The sequence below is a fragment of the Rhipicephalus microplus genome, chromosome 5 (assembly GCF_043290135.1).
Source record: "Rhipicephalus microplus isolate Deutch F79 chromosome 5, USDA_Rmic, whole genome shotgun sequence".
NCBI lineage: Eukaryota > Metazoa > Arthropoda > Arachnida > Ixodida > Ixodidae > Rhipicephalus > Rhipicephalus microplus.
Window position 1 is genome coordinate 152,765,386 of NC_134704.1, and position 15,782 is coordinate 152,781,167.

The 15,782-nt window shown below is 47.0% G+C and overlaps 1 protein-coding gene across 2 annotated transcripts in view; it reads right to left on the reverse strand.

Moving 5' to 3' along the window:
- The window catches only part of LOC142817979 (decapping and exoribonuclease protein-like), a 202,764-nt gene that overhangs the window by 21,354 nt on the left and 165,628 nt on the right, over positions 1 to 15,782 (reverse strand). The window contains exons 3-4 of one of the 2 annotated variants that reach the window (XM_075896085.1): positions 11,043 to 11,178; positions 5,113 to 6,107 (exon numbers count right to left, since the gene is read on the reverse strand). In XM_075896085.1, the coding sequence (XP_075752200.1) occupies positions 6,033 to 6,107; positions 11,043 to 11,178 (211 nt within the window). In that variant the 3' untranslated portion in view covers positions 5,113 to 6,032. Of the gene's footprint in view, positions 1 to 5,112; positions 6,108 to 11,042; positions 11,179 to 15,782 lie in introns of those variants that run through there. The other variant, XM_075896084.1, reaches the window with a different exon arrangement.

Below are 15,782 nucleotides of genomic sequence, written 5' to 3' on the forward strand. Positions count from 1 at the left end.
GGGACGCCCAGGGACTGGTCGATGGCTGGGTCACATCGTCCTTGAGCATCTGCTGGACCTGTTGGCGTATAACGTCGCGTTCTTTTTGCGAGACTCTGCAGGCATGCTGTCGAATGGGTCTCTCGGTAGGCTCGGTGATGATATGATGCTTGGCAAGCGGTGTTTGGTTAACTTTCGAAGTCGTAGTGAAGCAGTCCCGAAATGAGCTGAGTAGCTTCAAAAGACGTTCCCGTTGTGCGGACGGTAGACCCTAGTTTACGCCGAGAGTGCTTGCGAATGTCATGACGGAATCGTCGCACGACGAAAGAGCAGATAATGTTGAGCGACCAGGGACGTTGGCAATATCCTCAAAGTATGCGATCGCAGTGTGTTTGGTAAGATGGCGATACTCCTCGCTGAAATTCGTGACAAATAAGCAAGCCTGCTTTCTACTGGGGTGAACAATACCTCGGGCAACGGAGATTTGTTGTGCAAAAAGCAGGGACAAATTTCCTTCTGAAATTACAGCATCGGGGACGTCTTGGTCACATTCACTGTTGATAAAAAGGCTGCTGCGGGGAGGCAGAGTAACAGATTCGAAGAATACACGTAAGGCAGCCTTCGATGAGTGGGCGTTTTCCGGTTCAGGATGAAACGAGTCCTCGAACGACACCTGCAAGTCTCGTAGGCCAATAATTGCGCCGTGTTCGCCAAGAAAGTCCAGTCCCAGAATGAATGGACGGGAGCACACAGGTAACGGGAGGAAAGACCTTGTAAATGTCGAAGCACGTACTCGAACACAGGCTGTGCGCATTCCAGTCGGCGTGACGAGGTGGCCCCCTGCCGTGCGCAACGACGGTCCTTGCCAAGGGGTAGTTACCTTCCTCAGTTGGGATGCCAAGGCGCTTCTCATAACCGAATAATCGGCACCGGTGTCGACGAGGGCAGTGACGACGTTATTATCGACGTGTACGGGGATGTCAGCGGAAACAGTCTTATGACTTTCAGAAACGACTGGAAAGTCAGAAGGGTCTTCGTCGGGTCTTCGCGTCGAGAGAGGCTTTTTGACAGTTCGTTGGGACGCGGCTTCACCCCCAGGAGCCACGGTTTCTAGTTTCCCCTGTGAGGACTCGGTGACCGGCTTCTGAAAGGAGCATGAGATGACGAGGGAATGCTAGGTGACGTGGGGTGGCGAGGTGATGGTGATCGTGATTGGGGGCGTTGACTAAGGCGACGAGCTTGCTGGCCCGCAAGGTACGCTTCGATGTCGCGGGGACGCTCACCGTAACGCGGGCACCGAGCATCAGGGTGAAAGCCCCGGAGACCAAGTTGGCGGTACTGGCAATTACGGCGTTTTACCACAGAGCTAAGCCAGGCCTACTTTTCAAATAGGCGCTGATCGTCGTGAAATGTCAAAAGTGGTTGCAGTGCTGCCTACTCAATTTTATAAACATTACATATGTACTCTATTGATACAGCCGTCAGGTCGTATTAACGTCAATTGTGGTTAGTTACTATGCGCTGAAGTTGATTTATGCAGCAGTGTACAGGGCCAGCATCCTCGCGAGCATCAGCGCTTCATATCCGCTCTTAGTGTTATTAATACGCACCTTCCAGTTGGCATCGTTCCACAAGTGCAAACAACTGGTTATTTAGAAATCTGCAACTCTTCAAGATATGTCTGTGCATGCGGGGTTTGTACATATATTTAGCGTCATTTCAGGACGTGTGAAATTGCAACACGGTCACCTTACCTCCGCATGCTTCGCGTAATGTCGAATCCCAGGTACGTGGGATATGCCGAACTTTTTCCGCTATTTCTGTAGCACTTATTTTATTGGCCACACAAATTACCACCGCCTTGAACCAATTCGTTTCTAAGAGTTAAGAAAAAACCACAAGCCAGCTTCGCAGTCGTAGCGCCAAGACAGACGGAAATCTGGAGCTAAGTGGCACTCCTTTTTTCTATTTATTTTCTCTGCCAGTTAGCAAATATGTTTTTCTTCATTTTTCTTTTTATTGACTTCATTATCACTATTTATTTCTCTTTCTCAATTTTTTCTATCGTTTCTTCCCTTTCCCTTGATCACTTTCTTTCTTGCTTCCCATTTTTTTGCTATTCTCCGTATTTTGTTCTCATTTTTTATTTGCACTTTTCCTTGCACTGTTTTTTTTTCACCTTTTCTTTGTGGCTGTTTTTTAAACGCATAAGTGTTTTACGCTGGGGTCCACCACGGCTCCGCTGACACATTTTTGTCATGATTATACTGTCATAAAATACATACTGACATAATAAAGAGGGAAGAAAAAGTTCCGCAGCGGGGCGTCCAACCAGCAACCTCGCGTTCCTCAGCACATGACTCCAACCACTAAGCCACAAAGGGCGAAATTTCCCTAATGTGTTAACGGCGGGCAGTTCATGTACACTGTGTCCTCAGAGCTGAGAGACTTCAGCATGTTTTCGTTACAGTGGCAAGATGGCACGACGGGCGCACGTTGTGTGTGCGTGCTCTGAAGGTCGTCGTGCAGCACCAGTCCCCGCGCCGCTCTGGACGCGCCAAAGTGCCTATAGATCTTCTCTAGCATGGTGGCTCACTTGAGCATGTGATTTTCTCGGGATTCATGGTGTACTGTATCTCTTGTGCTTCCACCACAAGTTTGCTTTGAAATAACGGCAGTTAAAGAGTGCACGAACGTCACTTCACTCGCTGCAGTGGCCGCGTTCACTAAGAAACGCGCTGCTAACAGACGAAGTAAGAAATGTGACAGTTCGCGCTCGTCCTCCGTATTCCTGGGCATTGAATTCGTGTGGCTTTCTTTATGTGTGTGCAGCTTCCGTTAGGTGTTTAGCTGTGGCAGTTGTTTCGCTGGGCTACCCCTACGTATGCTCATTTCGTGCTTGCTTCCTGCTTTAGGTGTGCACCGCTAGTTTCGAGCTGCTTGCCGTCATTTCCGTAACAATGCAATTTATTGCTCTAGCATTTATTCCTTCGCACTTGTGGCGAAACAATGCGCAATGAACGCTCAACTATCTGTGCGAGGACATGTTTCCCTTTCATGTATACCAACCTATAAAGAGAGGGGTGAGCCACGTTTCCGGGGCAAGGCTACTCAGGGTGTGGGTTGTTTCCTTGTAGTTGTATAATGTAGAAGCCACTTTTAGTTAGTTTTATGAATCGCTCACTTGATGGCATTGTGTGTTTGTCTTTGGAAATAATATCACTAGATGGGGGAAGTGGTTTTTGTATATTGAGAAACTCACACCTTATCCTTGGAGTGAATGATAATGAGTGTGACGAAACATCGATCCGTCCGTCTGATGCATGCTATAGTGTGATAGGAGCGGACGGATGAATAGACAGACTGATAAAATGATGAATAAATAGGCAGACGGACATGAAAAAAGGCAGATGGACGGAAGAACAGATAGACAAATAAATGGACGGAGGGATGGACAGACAGACAGAGGCTTTGCCCAAGTTTTACTTCTTTCTCTCTCTCTATTTTTTGTGTTTACATGTTTTATTTATCTCTGTTTCTCTCTTGATATATGTCGTTGTTTCTCTTTCTTTCTGCTTTGTCTCTTACGCATTCGAGTTATTACATCACGCGCCGGGTGAACTGGCCTACTCGTTCTGAGAGCCAAGCACAAGATGCAGGAGAGGGCGATGGGAGAGTGTTCCGGCGAAATCATTGCGCCCATGGTGATGACAGTATTCAGACGACTGACCGTGGTTCCACTTGCAAAGAAATGTTTCTGTTTACTCGGTAGTGGGACCTCCGAGTTTTTGTAGCGCATACCCGCGGCCCGTTATTTTGGCTCTCAGGAGAAGAAATATTTGCTGAATATGTAGCTTCACTATAAAAATTGGCAGATCCCACATACAGTAGGAATCGATGATATGCGAAGCACGAATCAGAAATGTTGATATGTCACTTTAAATAAGCACTACGTTACGAGGTCGAGGTAAATGATGCCGTACATGACTTCCTTGTCATGATTACCATGTTTGAATGTGTCATTTACCTTCGTCTTCTATCCACGTCACGTGATATCAAATTCAGTATATGTGGAGCTATAGCGAAACGCCCACGAGCACGCTATGAACTTGGTATGTTGTCATGTTTTTATATGACACGTGTCAGGATTATCATGTTTGCACCAGTCATATATTTCGTCATCCATTGACGTCACGTAACACCAAATTTGGTATGTCCGGAAGGAGGAACTGAGCTTGCAAAATGGCCGCGAGCGCATCATGAAGAGCCCATTATACTTCCATGTGACGTTGACGCGTGCGTACGCAGGGCACAGCGACACTATGCGTTAGCGAAACGCGAGCACTTTATAGTCTGACGCCAGGCACGACCAGCGTCCGTCGGCGCGATCCGACGGAAACCAGCGTGAAATGTGACATGCTGCATTTCGTGTCAATGCGTTACCCAGACAGCACTGCGTCTCCCTCTTCTCGTGACGCATGGACGCCAGACGCGATGAAACGCGCATGCGTCAAAGCAACCCAGCGCGGTGCGCACCTGCGAAAGGCAGGACCGGCACCTGGCGTGGCAACGCCGGCGTGACGCGATGAAATGAACGCTGGTGAGCAAGCACACCGCATCATGTTGAGATGCATAGGCGTCTTGACTTTGGCATGTAGTCATGTTCTCACATGGCACGCGTATCATGTCTATCATGTTTGCACCAGTCAGATACCTTCGTCATTCATTGGCGTCACGCATTACGAAATTTGGCATATGTGAAGCTAGCGAAACGGCCCTGAGCACATTATTAGTGTGGCATGTAGTCATATTGTTACATGACACGCATGTCGTGATTATCATGTTTGGTGTGTCATTTACCTATGTCGTGCGTTTGCATCACGTAATACCAAGTTTGGAACATGTGAAGCTAGCTAAACGGCTACGAGCGCATTGTGCGTAGCGTGTAGTCATGTTGTTACATGACACGCATATCATGATTATCATCCATCGTGAACTTTTTTTACAGCGCAACACCAGAAAAAAAATACAGGACAGGGAAAGAGTAGAACAGAAAGAAAAGACGGCGCTGTGTTTTCTTTCTGTTCTACTCCTTCCCTGTCCTGTATTTTTTTCTGGTGTTGCGCTGTAAAAAAGTTCACGATGGATCCTAACCAACTGGCCCGACTTACCGTCTTACCTCATGATTATCATGTTTGAACCAGCCACATGCCTTCGTCATTCATTCACGTCCCGTGATACACAATTTCGTATAAGTGAACCTTGCGAAACGGCCACCAGCGCATTATGAGCGTGGCATGTAATCATGTTGTTACGTGACACGCATCTCATGATTATCATGTTTGCACCAGTCACATACCTTCGTCATCCATACATGTCCCGTAATACCTAAATCGGTATATGTGACCCTAGCGAAACGGCCGCGAGCGAATCATGAGCGTGGCATGTAGTCATGTTGTTACATGACATGCATGTGATGATTTTCATGTTAGGATCTGTCACTTGTGTTCGCCATGCAATCATGCCATACCATACAAGTTTTGCAAACTGCTATGTGAGTGAAACCACCGCAAGATCTGCAAGACCATAAAATGTAAATCACAACATTCATGACATAAATGCCATGATTTTTGTGTTATGACTAGTCAAATATGTTCTTCATACAGTCATGTTATGCCATACCAAGTTTGGTGTCAATATCATTATCGGGACGGCCAGGAGAGCTAAAAGAAGTTGTAGGCGGCTAGATAAATAGATAGATAGATAGATAGATAGATGGATAGATAGATAGATAGATAGATAGATAGATAGATAGATAGATACGCTCAAAGTCGCCGAAGTTTGCTAAGAAATGCTTAGCATTTAAAAATTAGAAGCGTGAAACGTCACGGGTGCGTTTTCTATTTCACCACACAAGCGGCCGCCGCTGGTCATGCGGCTTGAACAATCAACCACAATGATTCTTCAGGTCCATTCGGGCAAAGATGTCAGTCGTATGGCACGAAGCACGTGGACCCAGGCGTGGAAGGGCTTCGTGCGCCAGGGGTGAGACTTCATCTGGAACAAACTTGATGTGACCGACTGGTTGCACGTTGAATGCCTGTCCGGGAGGAGGAACTTTCGTCTACCTACATAAAAGTGTTTATAGTGATTTATAATTCATTTGGCATAGCACATCACGACAGAGATTATGCTATATGCCAGGTGAGTTATGAATCCTAACCAACTAGCCTGACATGCCTTAGTGCTTAGTAAGCTCCTTCTAAGCATGCAAGGCAAAGAGAGGATTTATTGACAGCGTCGCCACGGTTTGCTGCCCTTTATATGATGAAGGCCCGTTTGTAAGGGACATATCAAGCGTGGCTGTATGGCATATTTTTATGGAGCCAGGACAAAAGTAAAAGTCAGCTTCTTCGATGCGGTGAAGACACATATACTGTGAAGCACTGTGACTAGCAGTAAGATTGCTGTTGTGTCTGGCTGCACACTAGCAATAATAACCGCTTCAACCTAGTAGTGGGCATGTTCAAGCGAGTACGTGAACTTGGGATGCAGTTATCGCTCAATACGCGCACCTCTACAATAGGCTATTTCAGCGTAATAAAAGTGTCGTCTTCCAAGACCTTGTCAATGTTATGACATCGAAAGCTGGTATGAGATTACATGGGTCGTTTTCAGCGCCGTACTTGTGTACTGCCGGCACCTGTAACCATGCATTATCGCTCGAAAAAAGAAAACAAATAACCTAACCATGTAGTAAATTCAAGCAGCTCCACTTGGCAGGACACTGATGCAACAGCAAAGTTGTTAGCTTACAAAGAAGCTTTCGTTTCAATAAATATTGACACAGTAGCATGGTATCCACTTACAACCCATAGGACCAGTTTACTACTCCGTAGCAAATTGACAATAGGCAGGCCTCGTGCCGGGAAAGGAAACCGCGACAATATGAGTAATAAACAGTTTTACAACAAGAAATGAACAACGAGACGTTAGACAATGTGAATTTAGTCTGCCTCAGTGGAACAGTGCCTATGGTCCTCGCCTGCTGACCCAATGGTCTCGGGTTTGATCTTGGCTGCGGCGGTCGCATATCAATAGAAATGGTACAGGCCTGTGTACTGTGCGATGCCAGAGAAGGTTAAAAAAATACCAAATGGTCGCGATTGCCTCAATTGCGACATCTCTAATAATAATATTATTGTTCTGGGAATAAACCCCCATACAATGCGAATCGCATAACAAGCAGGTCGTCGAGTTCTCCCAACGCATTACAAAATCTTTAGGCATAATTATTCGTCGGCGGCGGCCAAACCAAGAATTGCGCAAAAGGCCTTGCAAGTGTGTAGTGGGTACCTCGCTTCTCCTAAGAATGACCTAAACAGCATAGATGAGTGCTCATACGAAAATGCGCTGCGCTTTCTTGGCCAGTCTCTTAGAGTGGGTACGTGCCATGTTTTAGAGGAATCAAATAAAATACAATGATTGCCTCTCTACTGCACAAATTATGGCTATTTACAGTGTAGTGGGTACCTTGCAATTGGGTTTTAGCACTTACCCAAAGAGTGTTTAAAAGTCTCTAGAAAGGCCACTCTTCCAGCTTTTGCTGCGACTGTGCTGCGCTTTCCCCGAATGCCTGGGCTTTTTTTACGCCACTTATCTTGAGCGTATGTATTAGTTCTTATAGATGTTAGACTATGTGATTCCAGTGGTATGTATTTATCACAGTTGTCATTATCAAAACAGTTAGAACATCATCATACATAACATACTCACGATAACGAAAAATACTTCGGTGCCCTTAATTAGGCCACCAGAAAGCTCTAAATTGTATGCAATCAACTTTTTTCAATAGCGAAGCTGTTCTCGGTAGCCTATCATGCCAGGAGACGATCAAAGATGTAAACGGGTGCGTGCCACAAAAAGTGGGTCAACCTCACTTCGAATATGTGCGACCCCGCCCACCACCACTACTCACCAGACTACTCCCTCAACTCACAACTACGTAGCTTAGATGTGTGGCAGTTTGGGCTAGTTGTTATGACATGACGATAGTTAGAGCGCGAGAACAGAACGACGACACAAAGACAAGAAGGACGCGTCCTTCGTGTTCCTTCTTGTCTCTGTGTCGTCGTTGTGTTGTGGCGCTATAACTATCGTCCCAACTACGCTCCTGACTACTCTTCCCACTCCTCACATTTCATTCACCCACTTATTTCCCACTTGGTTAGACCCACTTCATTCGAATTAATTTGAAGTCACTGCATTCAAATCATACATCATTCAACGAGCCTAGCGAAATGGCGAACCGAAAGCTCCTTTGTAACCAAAGATCTTCGCTGTTTCATCAGTGCCCACCTAACGGAGCTGCTAAATAATTTGCTTCCGGCTGCCCCACTCCTACTGCGACCACAGCTACAGGAATGGACCGTGATCACAATGTTCTTGATGGCAGCCGTCACGTCGGTGAAGCAAAACTTAAGGCTCCGGGTGGGACCGGTGAGTGTCAAATATTTCATCGATACTGATAGTAGCACATACACAGGCAACGTATAGGAATACAACATGATTTCATGGCAGTGACAGCGTGTCACGGTTTCTGTGTGTTCTACCATGTACTCATCATGTTAGGAGTAGCCTTATGAGCTAAGGGCTACCTGAGGTATGAGGACAAGTGGAGAAGTGAAATCTTTGCTAAAAAATGTCGTTTCATAGTTCCTACTTACTTTAGATGCGAAATTTATTGCCCATCATTGTGCTGTATAAATATTCCATCTGCGCTGTCTTTTTTAAAAGGTAAGACAAATGTGTTAGACCATCCAATCCATACAAGACAGAAAATGAAAGTGCCAGTTTTGTGCGAACTATGAAGTTAGATTGATATACAGTATTTTGTAGGTTATTTAGCTATCATATTAAGTGAAAACATGTCATAACGTTATAAAAGCAATGCGAGGACATAACTTTCAATCATAAAAGTAGTAAACTTCTTACTAGGTGAACGTGTAAAGTTATAAAAGATTTGTTCATGCTCTAGGAAGCGTACGTCATCCTGTAAAATATCAAATTTGCAATTTTGACGATGGGTGACATTTTAATATTCGAAACAGAAGTACATTTGATAATGTTAAGCAAATTCAGATCGAGCCTTACCATTACAGTGGAAAAGCATGTATTATAAATGATAAGCACCGCAGCACGAAACCACCCTATCATGACACTCATGATGCAAAACAAGCTAGGAAAAAAAGTGATTTGCCGCTCCAAAAAAGGTAGACAGTTGTAAACTCTACAAAGGAACTGGAAATGAATATTCAGCGTTTCAGCTCTCCTGATCATCTGTAGGTGCTACACCTGAATCAGATATTTTGCTTTTTGTATTTTTTTTCGGAATTTGTATCTATCGCATTTTGTCGCACGCGTGCAGTCATAACTCTTTCGTTGTTGAAGATTTTTTATTAAAACTTGGCACACTTTTATCACTCTAGCAGGCATTCAATGAACGTCAATAAGCAAAATCATGCCACAAGATAAAAATGGCAGCTTTGTACACGAAGATGCCCCTAGCTCGAGCGTACATTTTTGGGTTATTTAGTTACTATATTTTTATATTTACGATATATCCTTCGTTTTGTTTGATTTAGCAGGCCGATGCACTGTTTATGTGCATGTGAAAATTATTTTTTTTCAGTGAGCTGAACTTGAGTTAGGAGTGTTCGCGCAAGGCATACTTTCCATGAAAATTTGACTTGTTAAAAGTTAACGTAACAAACGACTTGCTTTTATAATGCTAATATGCGCCTAAAGAAATGTACTTTATACTGTAGATTAATAATATCTAAGGATTGTTGCTTATTAAAAATTTGGCAAAACCCACGTACGCGGAAATCGACGTTATGCGAAGCATGAGGAGGGAAGGTGACCTAGTTGCAGATTTTTTATTCAGCGACACGTCATGAATGGTAGTAAATATATGTACAAATGTTGCACGCACAGACATATGTTGAAGTGTTGCATATGTTCATATGACCAGTTGTATGCACTTGCGCAACAATGTCAAGTGGAAGGTGCGTATTAGCAACACCAAGAGCTGATATGAAGCGCTGATGCTCGCGAGGATGCTGGCCCCGGACACTGCTGCATGAATCAACTTCAGCGCATGGCAACTAATCACAATCGACGTTAACCCGGCGTGACGGCTGTATCAAAGGAGTGCATATGTAATTTTTATAAAATTAGGTAGGCAGCACTGCAATCACTATTGAGGTTTCACGAAGATTAGCGGCTATTTGAAAAGTAGTTCCGAGACCTGGAATAGCTCTGCGGTAGAATGCTTCATTACCACGTAGAATGCTTGTATTATATTCCAGCTGGAACCTTGACATTTATTCTTTGCATTCAACAGGGGGTCAAAGCTGCCTATGTCAGGTTTTTCTTAACACTGACATTTATGCTATGCCATCGTTGAATCGACGGTATACAAATGTCGGGTATTTCATAATGTTTACGCGTTAAAAGTGCCCGTGTGCGTTCTCTTCGTACCTAGGTAGATACTAAGTGTCAATTACCTGTGGTGGGGTGCACGTTAAAGAACCCCAGGTGGTCGAAATTTCCGGAGCCTTCCACTACGGCGTCTCTCATAAGCATATGGTGGTTTTGGGACGTTAAACCCCACAAATCAATTACCTGTGGCGAATACCCGCATACCAGCGGCACATACCCGCCCGTGGTTATGTGCCGCTGTCTGAAGGGAAGTGTTTGACAACGTACGTGACTGGCTTGTGAGATTATTCATTTCTTGACCAGCGCGTCATGTTCGTGAAATCTTCTTACCCTCCCATGCTAATTTTGATTCACGCCAAGTTAAGAGGTGACAACGAGAGCACCCAAACGTAAGCGGCTAGATAGATAGATAGATAGATAGATAGATAGATAGATAGATAGATAGATAGATAGATAGATAGATAGATAGACTCAAAGTTGCCGATGTTCACTAAAAAATGCTTCGCATATAAAAAAGTTTGTCACTTAGCCTCATAGCTTAGGGAGGACACGCAACTGACCCTTGCTTCCTCGGGCATCTGGTGCACTTGAAACTCCCTCACGCTCTGCACGATCCCATCGTCATCGCGGAAGCCGCAAATTACGCGTGGGACGCCAATCGGCACCGAATAGGACCACCATTCCAAGAGCTTGTGCCTGCGCAAGAAAAAAAATGCACACGAATCACAGCTACTGAATTCTCCATTGCTTCAGGGAGACCAGCTGCTTTTGCCAGCTGCCTGAGCATCGCTTTGCTAATATGGCTTGTTCATTTAGGCCAAACCACCATACTTTTTTATGGCACCAATGCTGACAAACAAGGTGCAACAGTCCCCTGGAATTACTATGCAAATTCTGGAAGTAACGTCTGTGACACCTGCCCCCACGCATGATGGTTAAGCCTGCGTAGAGAACTAGCTGCGTATGTGGATTGCCCCAAGACTAGCATCTAAGTCTTTTCAGAACGTTTAGAATTTTCATTGGCATGTTGCACTATAAGTGCAAGCTTTTTACCATAATCACACATGCACGTAGATTTCTATAGTCTTCTGGGTTTAGCAAATCCGAATGAGCTCGCTTGCTTGGCACATAACAATGTCCATCGAGTGCTCCCAATAAAGCCCCTAAGAGAAGGAAAGTGGTCAGGAACAAGAACATCATGACATATTATAATTACGCGAATCAATGGCATGCGAAAAAGTAAGTGTGTAGCTACCTGTGCCGTATTTTTGCATTTGAGACAACCATTAGAGCGGCTTCACAACACTTTTTTGAACATGGTGAGAAAACGCTGCCCATCCGCCAATGGGTGAGCGAAACATAATTGCGCGGCATACTACATGGAATATACATCTGTCTTGTACCGAGTCCTACATATATGACAAAGTGGCCCATACATATGCGACCGAGCACGGGAACATGCTCTAGCGCTGATAAATAAAGAGCGCACTTGAGGGCAAAGTTTAATATCAACAGGTGGGAAACACACTTTTCAGATACGGAAACGCTAGGGAGAAATGAAATCTGAGTAATAAAAAAATAACTATGTCGTCCTGTGACAACAAGCACAGGGTGACAGTTATATCAGTACACCGTACCTAGTCATGTGTACAAATGAGCAAGCGATTGGGTAGACGTGGTCACATAGTATTCAAAAGCAGATTATTTGTTTTATTATGTATTTTTGTTTACGGCTTCAGGTAAATGCATGATGTTTGTTTGTGGATTACACACGGGCGATAGTTTGATGGTATTGTAGTGCCACCATCACCATCATCATTTCTCAATTACCGCGCCGCGCCTCTCGCGCAGCTGATGCTAGCTCGAGCTGCGCGAGGATTAGAACAAGCTAGCGCACTTGGCGTATCGGACGTGGAAAGCCACGAGGCTCCGCTTCAGGCGTGGAATAAAGTGGCGTGAGAACGACACGACTACGTTGGCCGCCGTCCCGTCTTTCACTCTCGCTACATTGGTGACCCGGAGAACACGCCCTTCGCCGAGCGGCCCGCTGCCATGTTTCCGCAACTCTGCCCGCCAGTGCCGCCGTTCCAATCAACCTACCCCAAGGTATGGTTCATGCAGCTCGATGCCGTTCTTGCGTTGAATGGCGTCACGGACCAGCCGCTGATGCACGCCATTCATCATGACGCCCTTCCGGTAGAGTTGCGTCATCTCTCTGCCACTTCAAGCACCAGCCCGCAGCCTTACAATGCCCTCTGCACTGCGGTGCTCGCCCGCAACGGCCTCACGTACCGACCACTTCCAGGGACCCGCGACTTTGGGGCTGTCACTGCGTCGCAACGTGTGCTACCAACCGTGGCCCCACCAGACTTCATGACGACCACCTCGCCACCCGCCTCGGAGCCTGGCACGGGTGACCTTTCGCCCATTATTGACTTCCCGACCTCGAAGCTTTCGCCTTCAACAACGTCCGATGAACGAGACGTAACCTCTCGTCTGGCCACTAGCGACGCGTGTCCTGCGCCCGACTGCCCATCCGCCAAGGTTCTCGACATTTGGGCTGAATGCAACCAGTCAGCCACGAGGTTTGTGTTTTCATCGCCCTCGGCCGACGACGCTGCAGGCATGCTTACCACCGGCTCGTCTCGGCCGACCTCCATGGCTCACAACACGGCTGACACGTCAGGTTCTACGACGGCAACATCACCGAACGCCCTGGTGGCTACCACGACTACGGGCATTGTCACGCCCGCTATTCACCTCCCGGTTGCGGTACCTTCACCCTCCCCGATGTCCGAAGGCGACTGTCAACCAGCCTCAATGCTCTGCACGTCCTGCCAGCAACGACCACCATCGTCCTCGCAGTTTCCCGCAGCTGAAGTGAAAGCCACCAGCCGTCAACCACGGCCAAGCTTCCAAGACGCTGCGACTATGACTGACGTGCTTGAGGACGACGTGCCCGGTCCGCTTCAGGCAGAGCTCACCAGACATATCACGCCCGTGGTGGAGCAATCTAGGGTGCGTTGGCTAGAGGCAGCCATCAATTATGCAGACCTGCACGCCAACTCTCGTGCGCGGACTACCGGAGGTCATTACACGAGCACAGGTGTCCCGTCCAATACTCCGGGCGAGCCCACGCTGACTGGGTTCCACCACCACCGTTCCCCGGAGCCTTTGCCTCCGGACAGCAACAACCAGACGTGTGTCCACAACGCCAGCTCGTGTGTCACAACCGCGACGACGCTCATACCTCATACGTGTCTACCACCCATTACCCTACGTCGGCGACGACGACGTGCTTGGCATCACACATTGCGGCAACTTTTAAACCGCCCTGCTACGCAGCCACGAGTTGCAGTCACCGCCCTGAAGACGGCGCAAGCGCCTACTCGGCCTGTCCGACGCAATGTCCTACCACTAGTCGTGTACCCGACTACCCACCGTACACTTGGCGGCATTGTTAGGACACGTTCCTGCGTGCGTCGGCACGTCTATCTATACCGGCACGTCAGACGCCGCTCAACTTTGAGGTCTGTGTTGCGTCGACCCCAACGTCAAAACCCGCACTGCCGACTTTCTGCCGACGTTAGCAGCATGACCTCGCGACACACTGTCCACTCTCGGCCTGTCCGACCAGGTCATCCTGAGACCCGCTTGTCGGCAACCACAGCGACCCGGCACTTCCTTCTTCGTCCCTTGCGCTTCTCCCAGAGTCGCCCACCGGAGACACAATGCTTACCGATGGCCTATAAACGTTGACAACTTGGACTTGCCAAATGAACACTTTATGGATTGTCGTTCATGTATATAGCATTTACCGCTCTCTTTCTTTTTTTCATATGCCTTCAAATCGCGCAAAGCGCGAGGGGGGGGGGAGCCCTGTAGTGCCACCATCACCATCATCATTTCTCAATCACTGCGCCGCGCCTCTCGCGCAGCTGATGCTAGCTCGAGCTGCGCGAGGATTAGAACAAGCTAGCGCACTTGGCGTATCGGACGTGGAAAGCCACGAGGCTCCGCTTCAGACGTGGAATAAAGTGGCGTGAAAACGACACGACTACGTTGGCCGCCGTCCCGTCTTTCACTCTCGCTACAGTATAATAAAACAATAGATTGTGGCGCTTGTCAACTCTTTTCAGTTTTGTGCGCACTTTAATTGGCGTCCTTATTTTGACTCACTGACACTAGAAGCAACCACTCTTCGGACTGGTCCCTCCTTTTTAAACGTAATAATGAAGAGTGCACCTGGCGATTTTTATTTAGCTGTCGACATAAAAGAATAGAAGAGACACCCCAGGTACCTTTTTATCTCTCTGTAACGTTCCGTATGAAGTCTAAGTAGATAAGATCAGACTGCGGGCCTCATGTTCTATGTATGAGCTGAAACGTGCGAGCACTTCCGAGGATCGCGACAGAGACATGAAAGGCGCTGGCCGCCCCGTCTCGCGGTTGCCTCGCCGCGGTGGTCTAGTGGCTAAGGTGCTCGGCTGCTGACCTGCAGGTCACGGGATCAAATCCTGGCTGCGGCGGCTGCATTTTCGATGGAGGCGAAAATGCTGTAAGCCCGTGTGCTCTAATTTGGGTGCACGTGTAAGAACCCCAGGTGGTCGAAATTTCCGGAGTCCTCCCGTTTGGCGTCTCTCATCCTCATATGGTAGTTTTGGGATGTGAAACTCCACATATAAGTCAATCGATTTTGTCTCGCGGAAGCCACATAGAAGGGTGCCGGAAGTGGAGCTGTGTGTCTCTCGCTTGATCATCTATACACATTGACCAGCTTGGCGTGGGCGCACAAGGTCGCTTGCGCTTGAATTCACAGTGGATCATATGTACGTGTTGTGCTATTATCGCAGTTTTTGTTGAATCGACAGAAATGTAACTTCGCTTGCTGCATCAGCTGTGCTGCTTTGCCCCCGCGTTTTGTTTGAGATACGCCAAATATGATGCGATTGCTAACTTTATCTTGAGTAGCATTTCATTTCGTTTCTTCTCCTTCATTGCTTCGTGTTTGCGGGGAAGCTGAGACTTGTGATTTTGTAATTCGGATATTTCTTGGTTCTCCCTATCAATTTGACAGGTATTTTTTGGAGCAGATCACACAGAACGTAAGCGATTTATAAAGAGTATTCTCTGGGGTTTTAAGATGCGAGTCGGCTGCAAGCACTTGTCTTGTGTTTTCCTTTGCTCCGTTTGTTTTCTATTTTGCTTTCGCGTTTTCTTGAAATGACTAAATCTACGCTGGCAAACGCACTACGTAACTCAGGAAGCACTGGGCCGGCGTATTCCCAGGCCGGGATGTT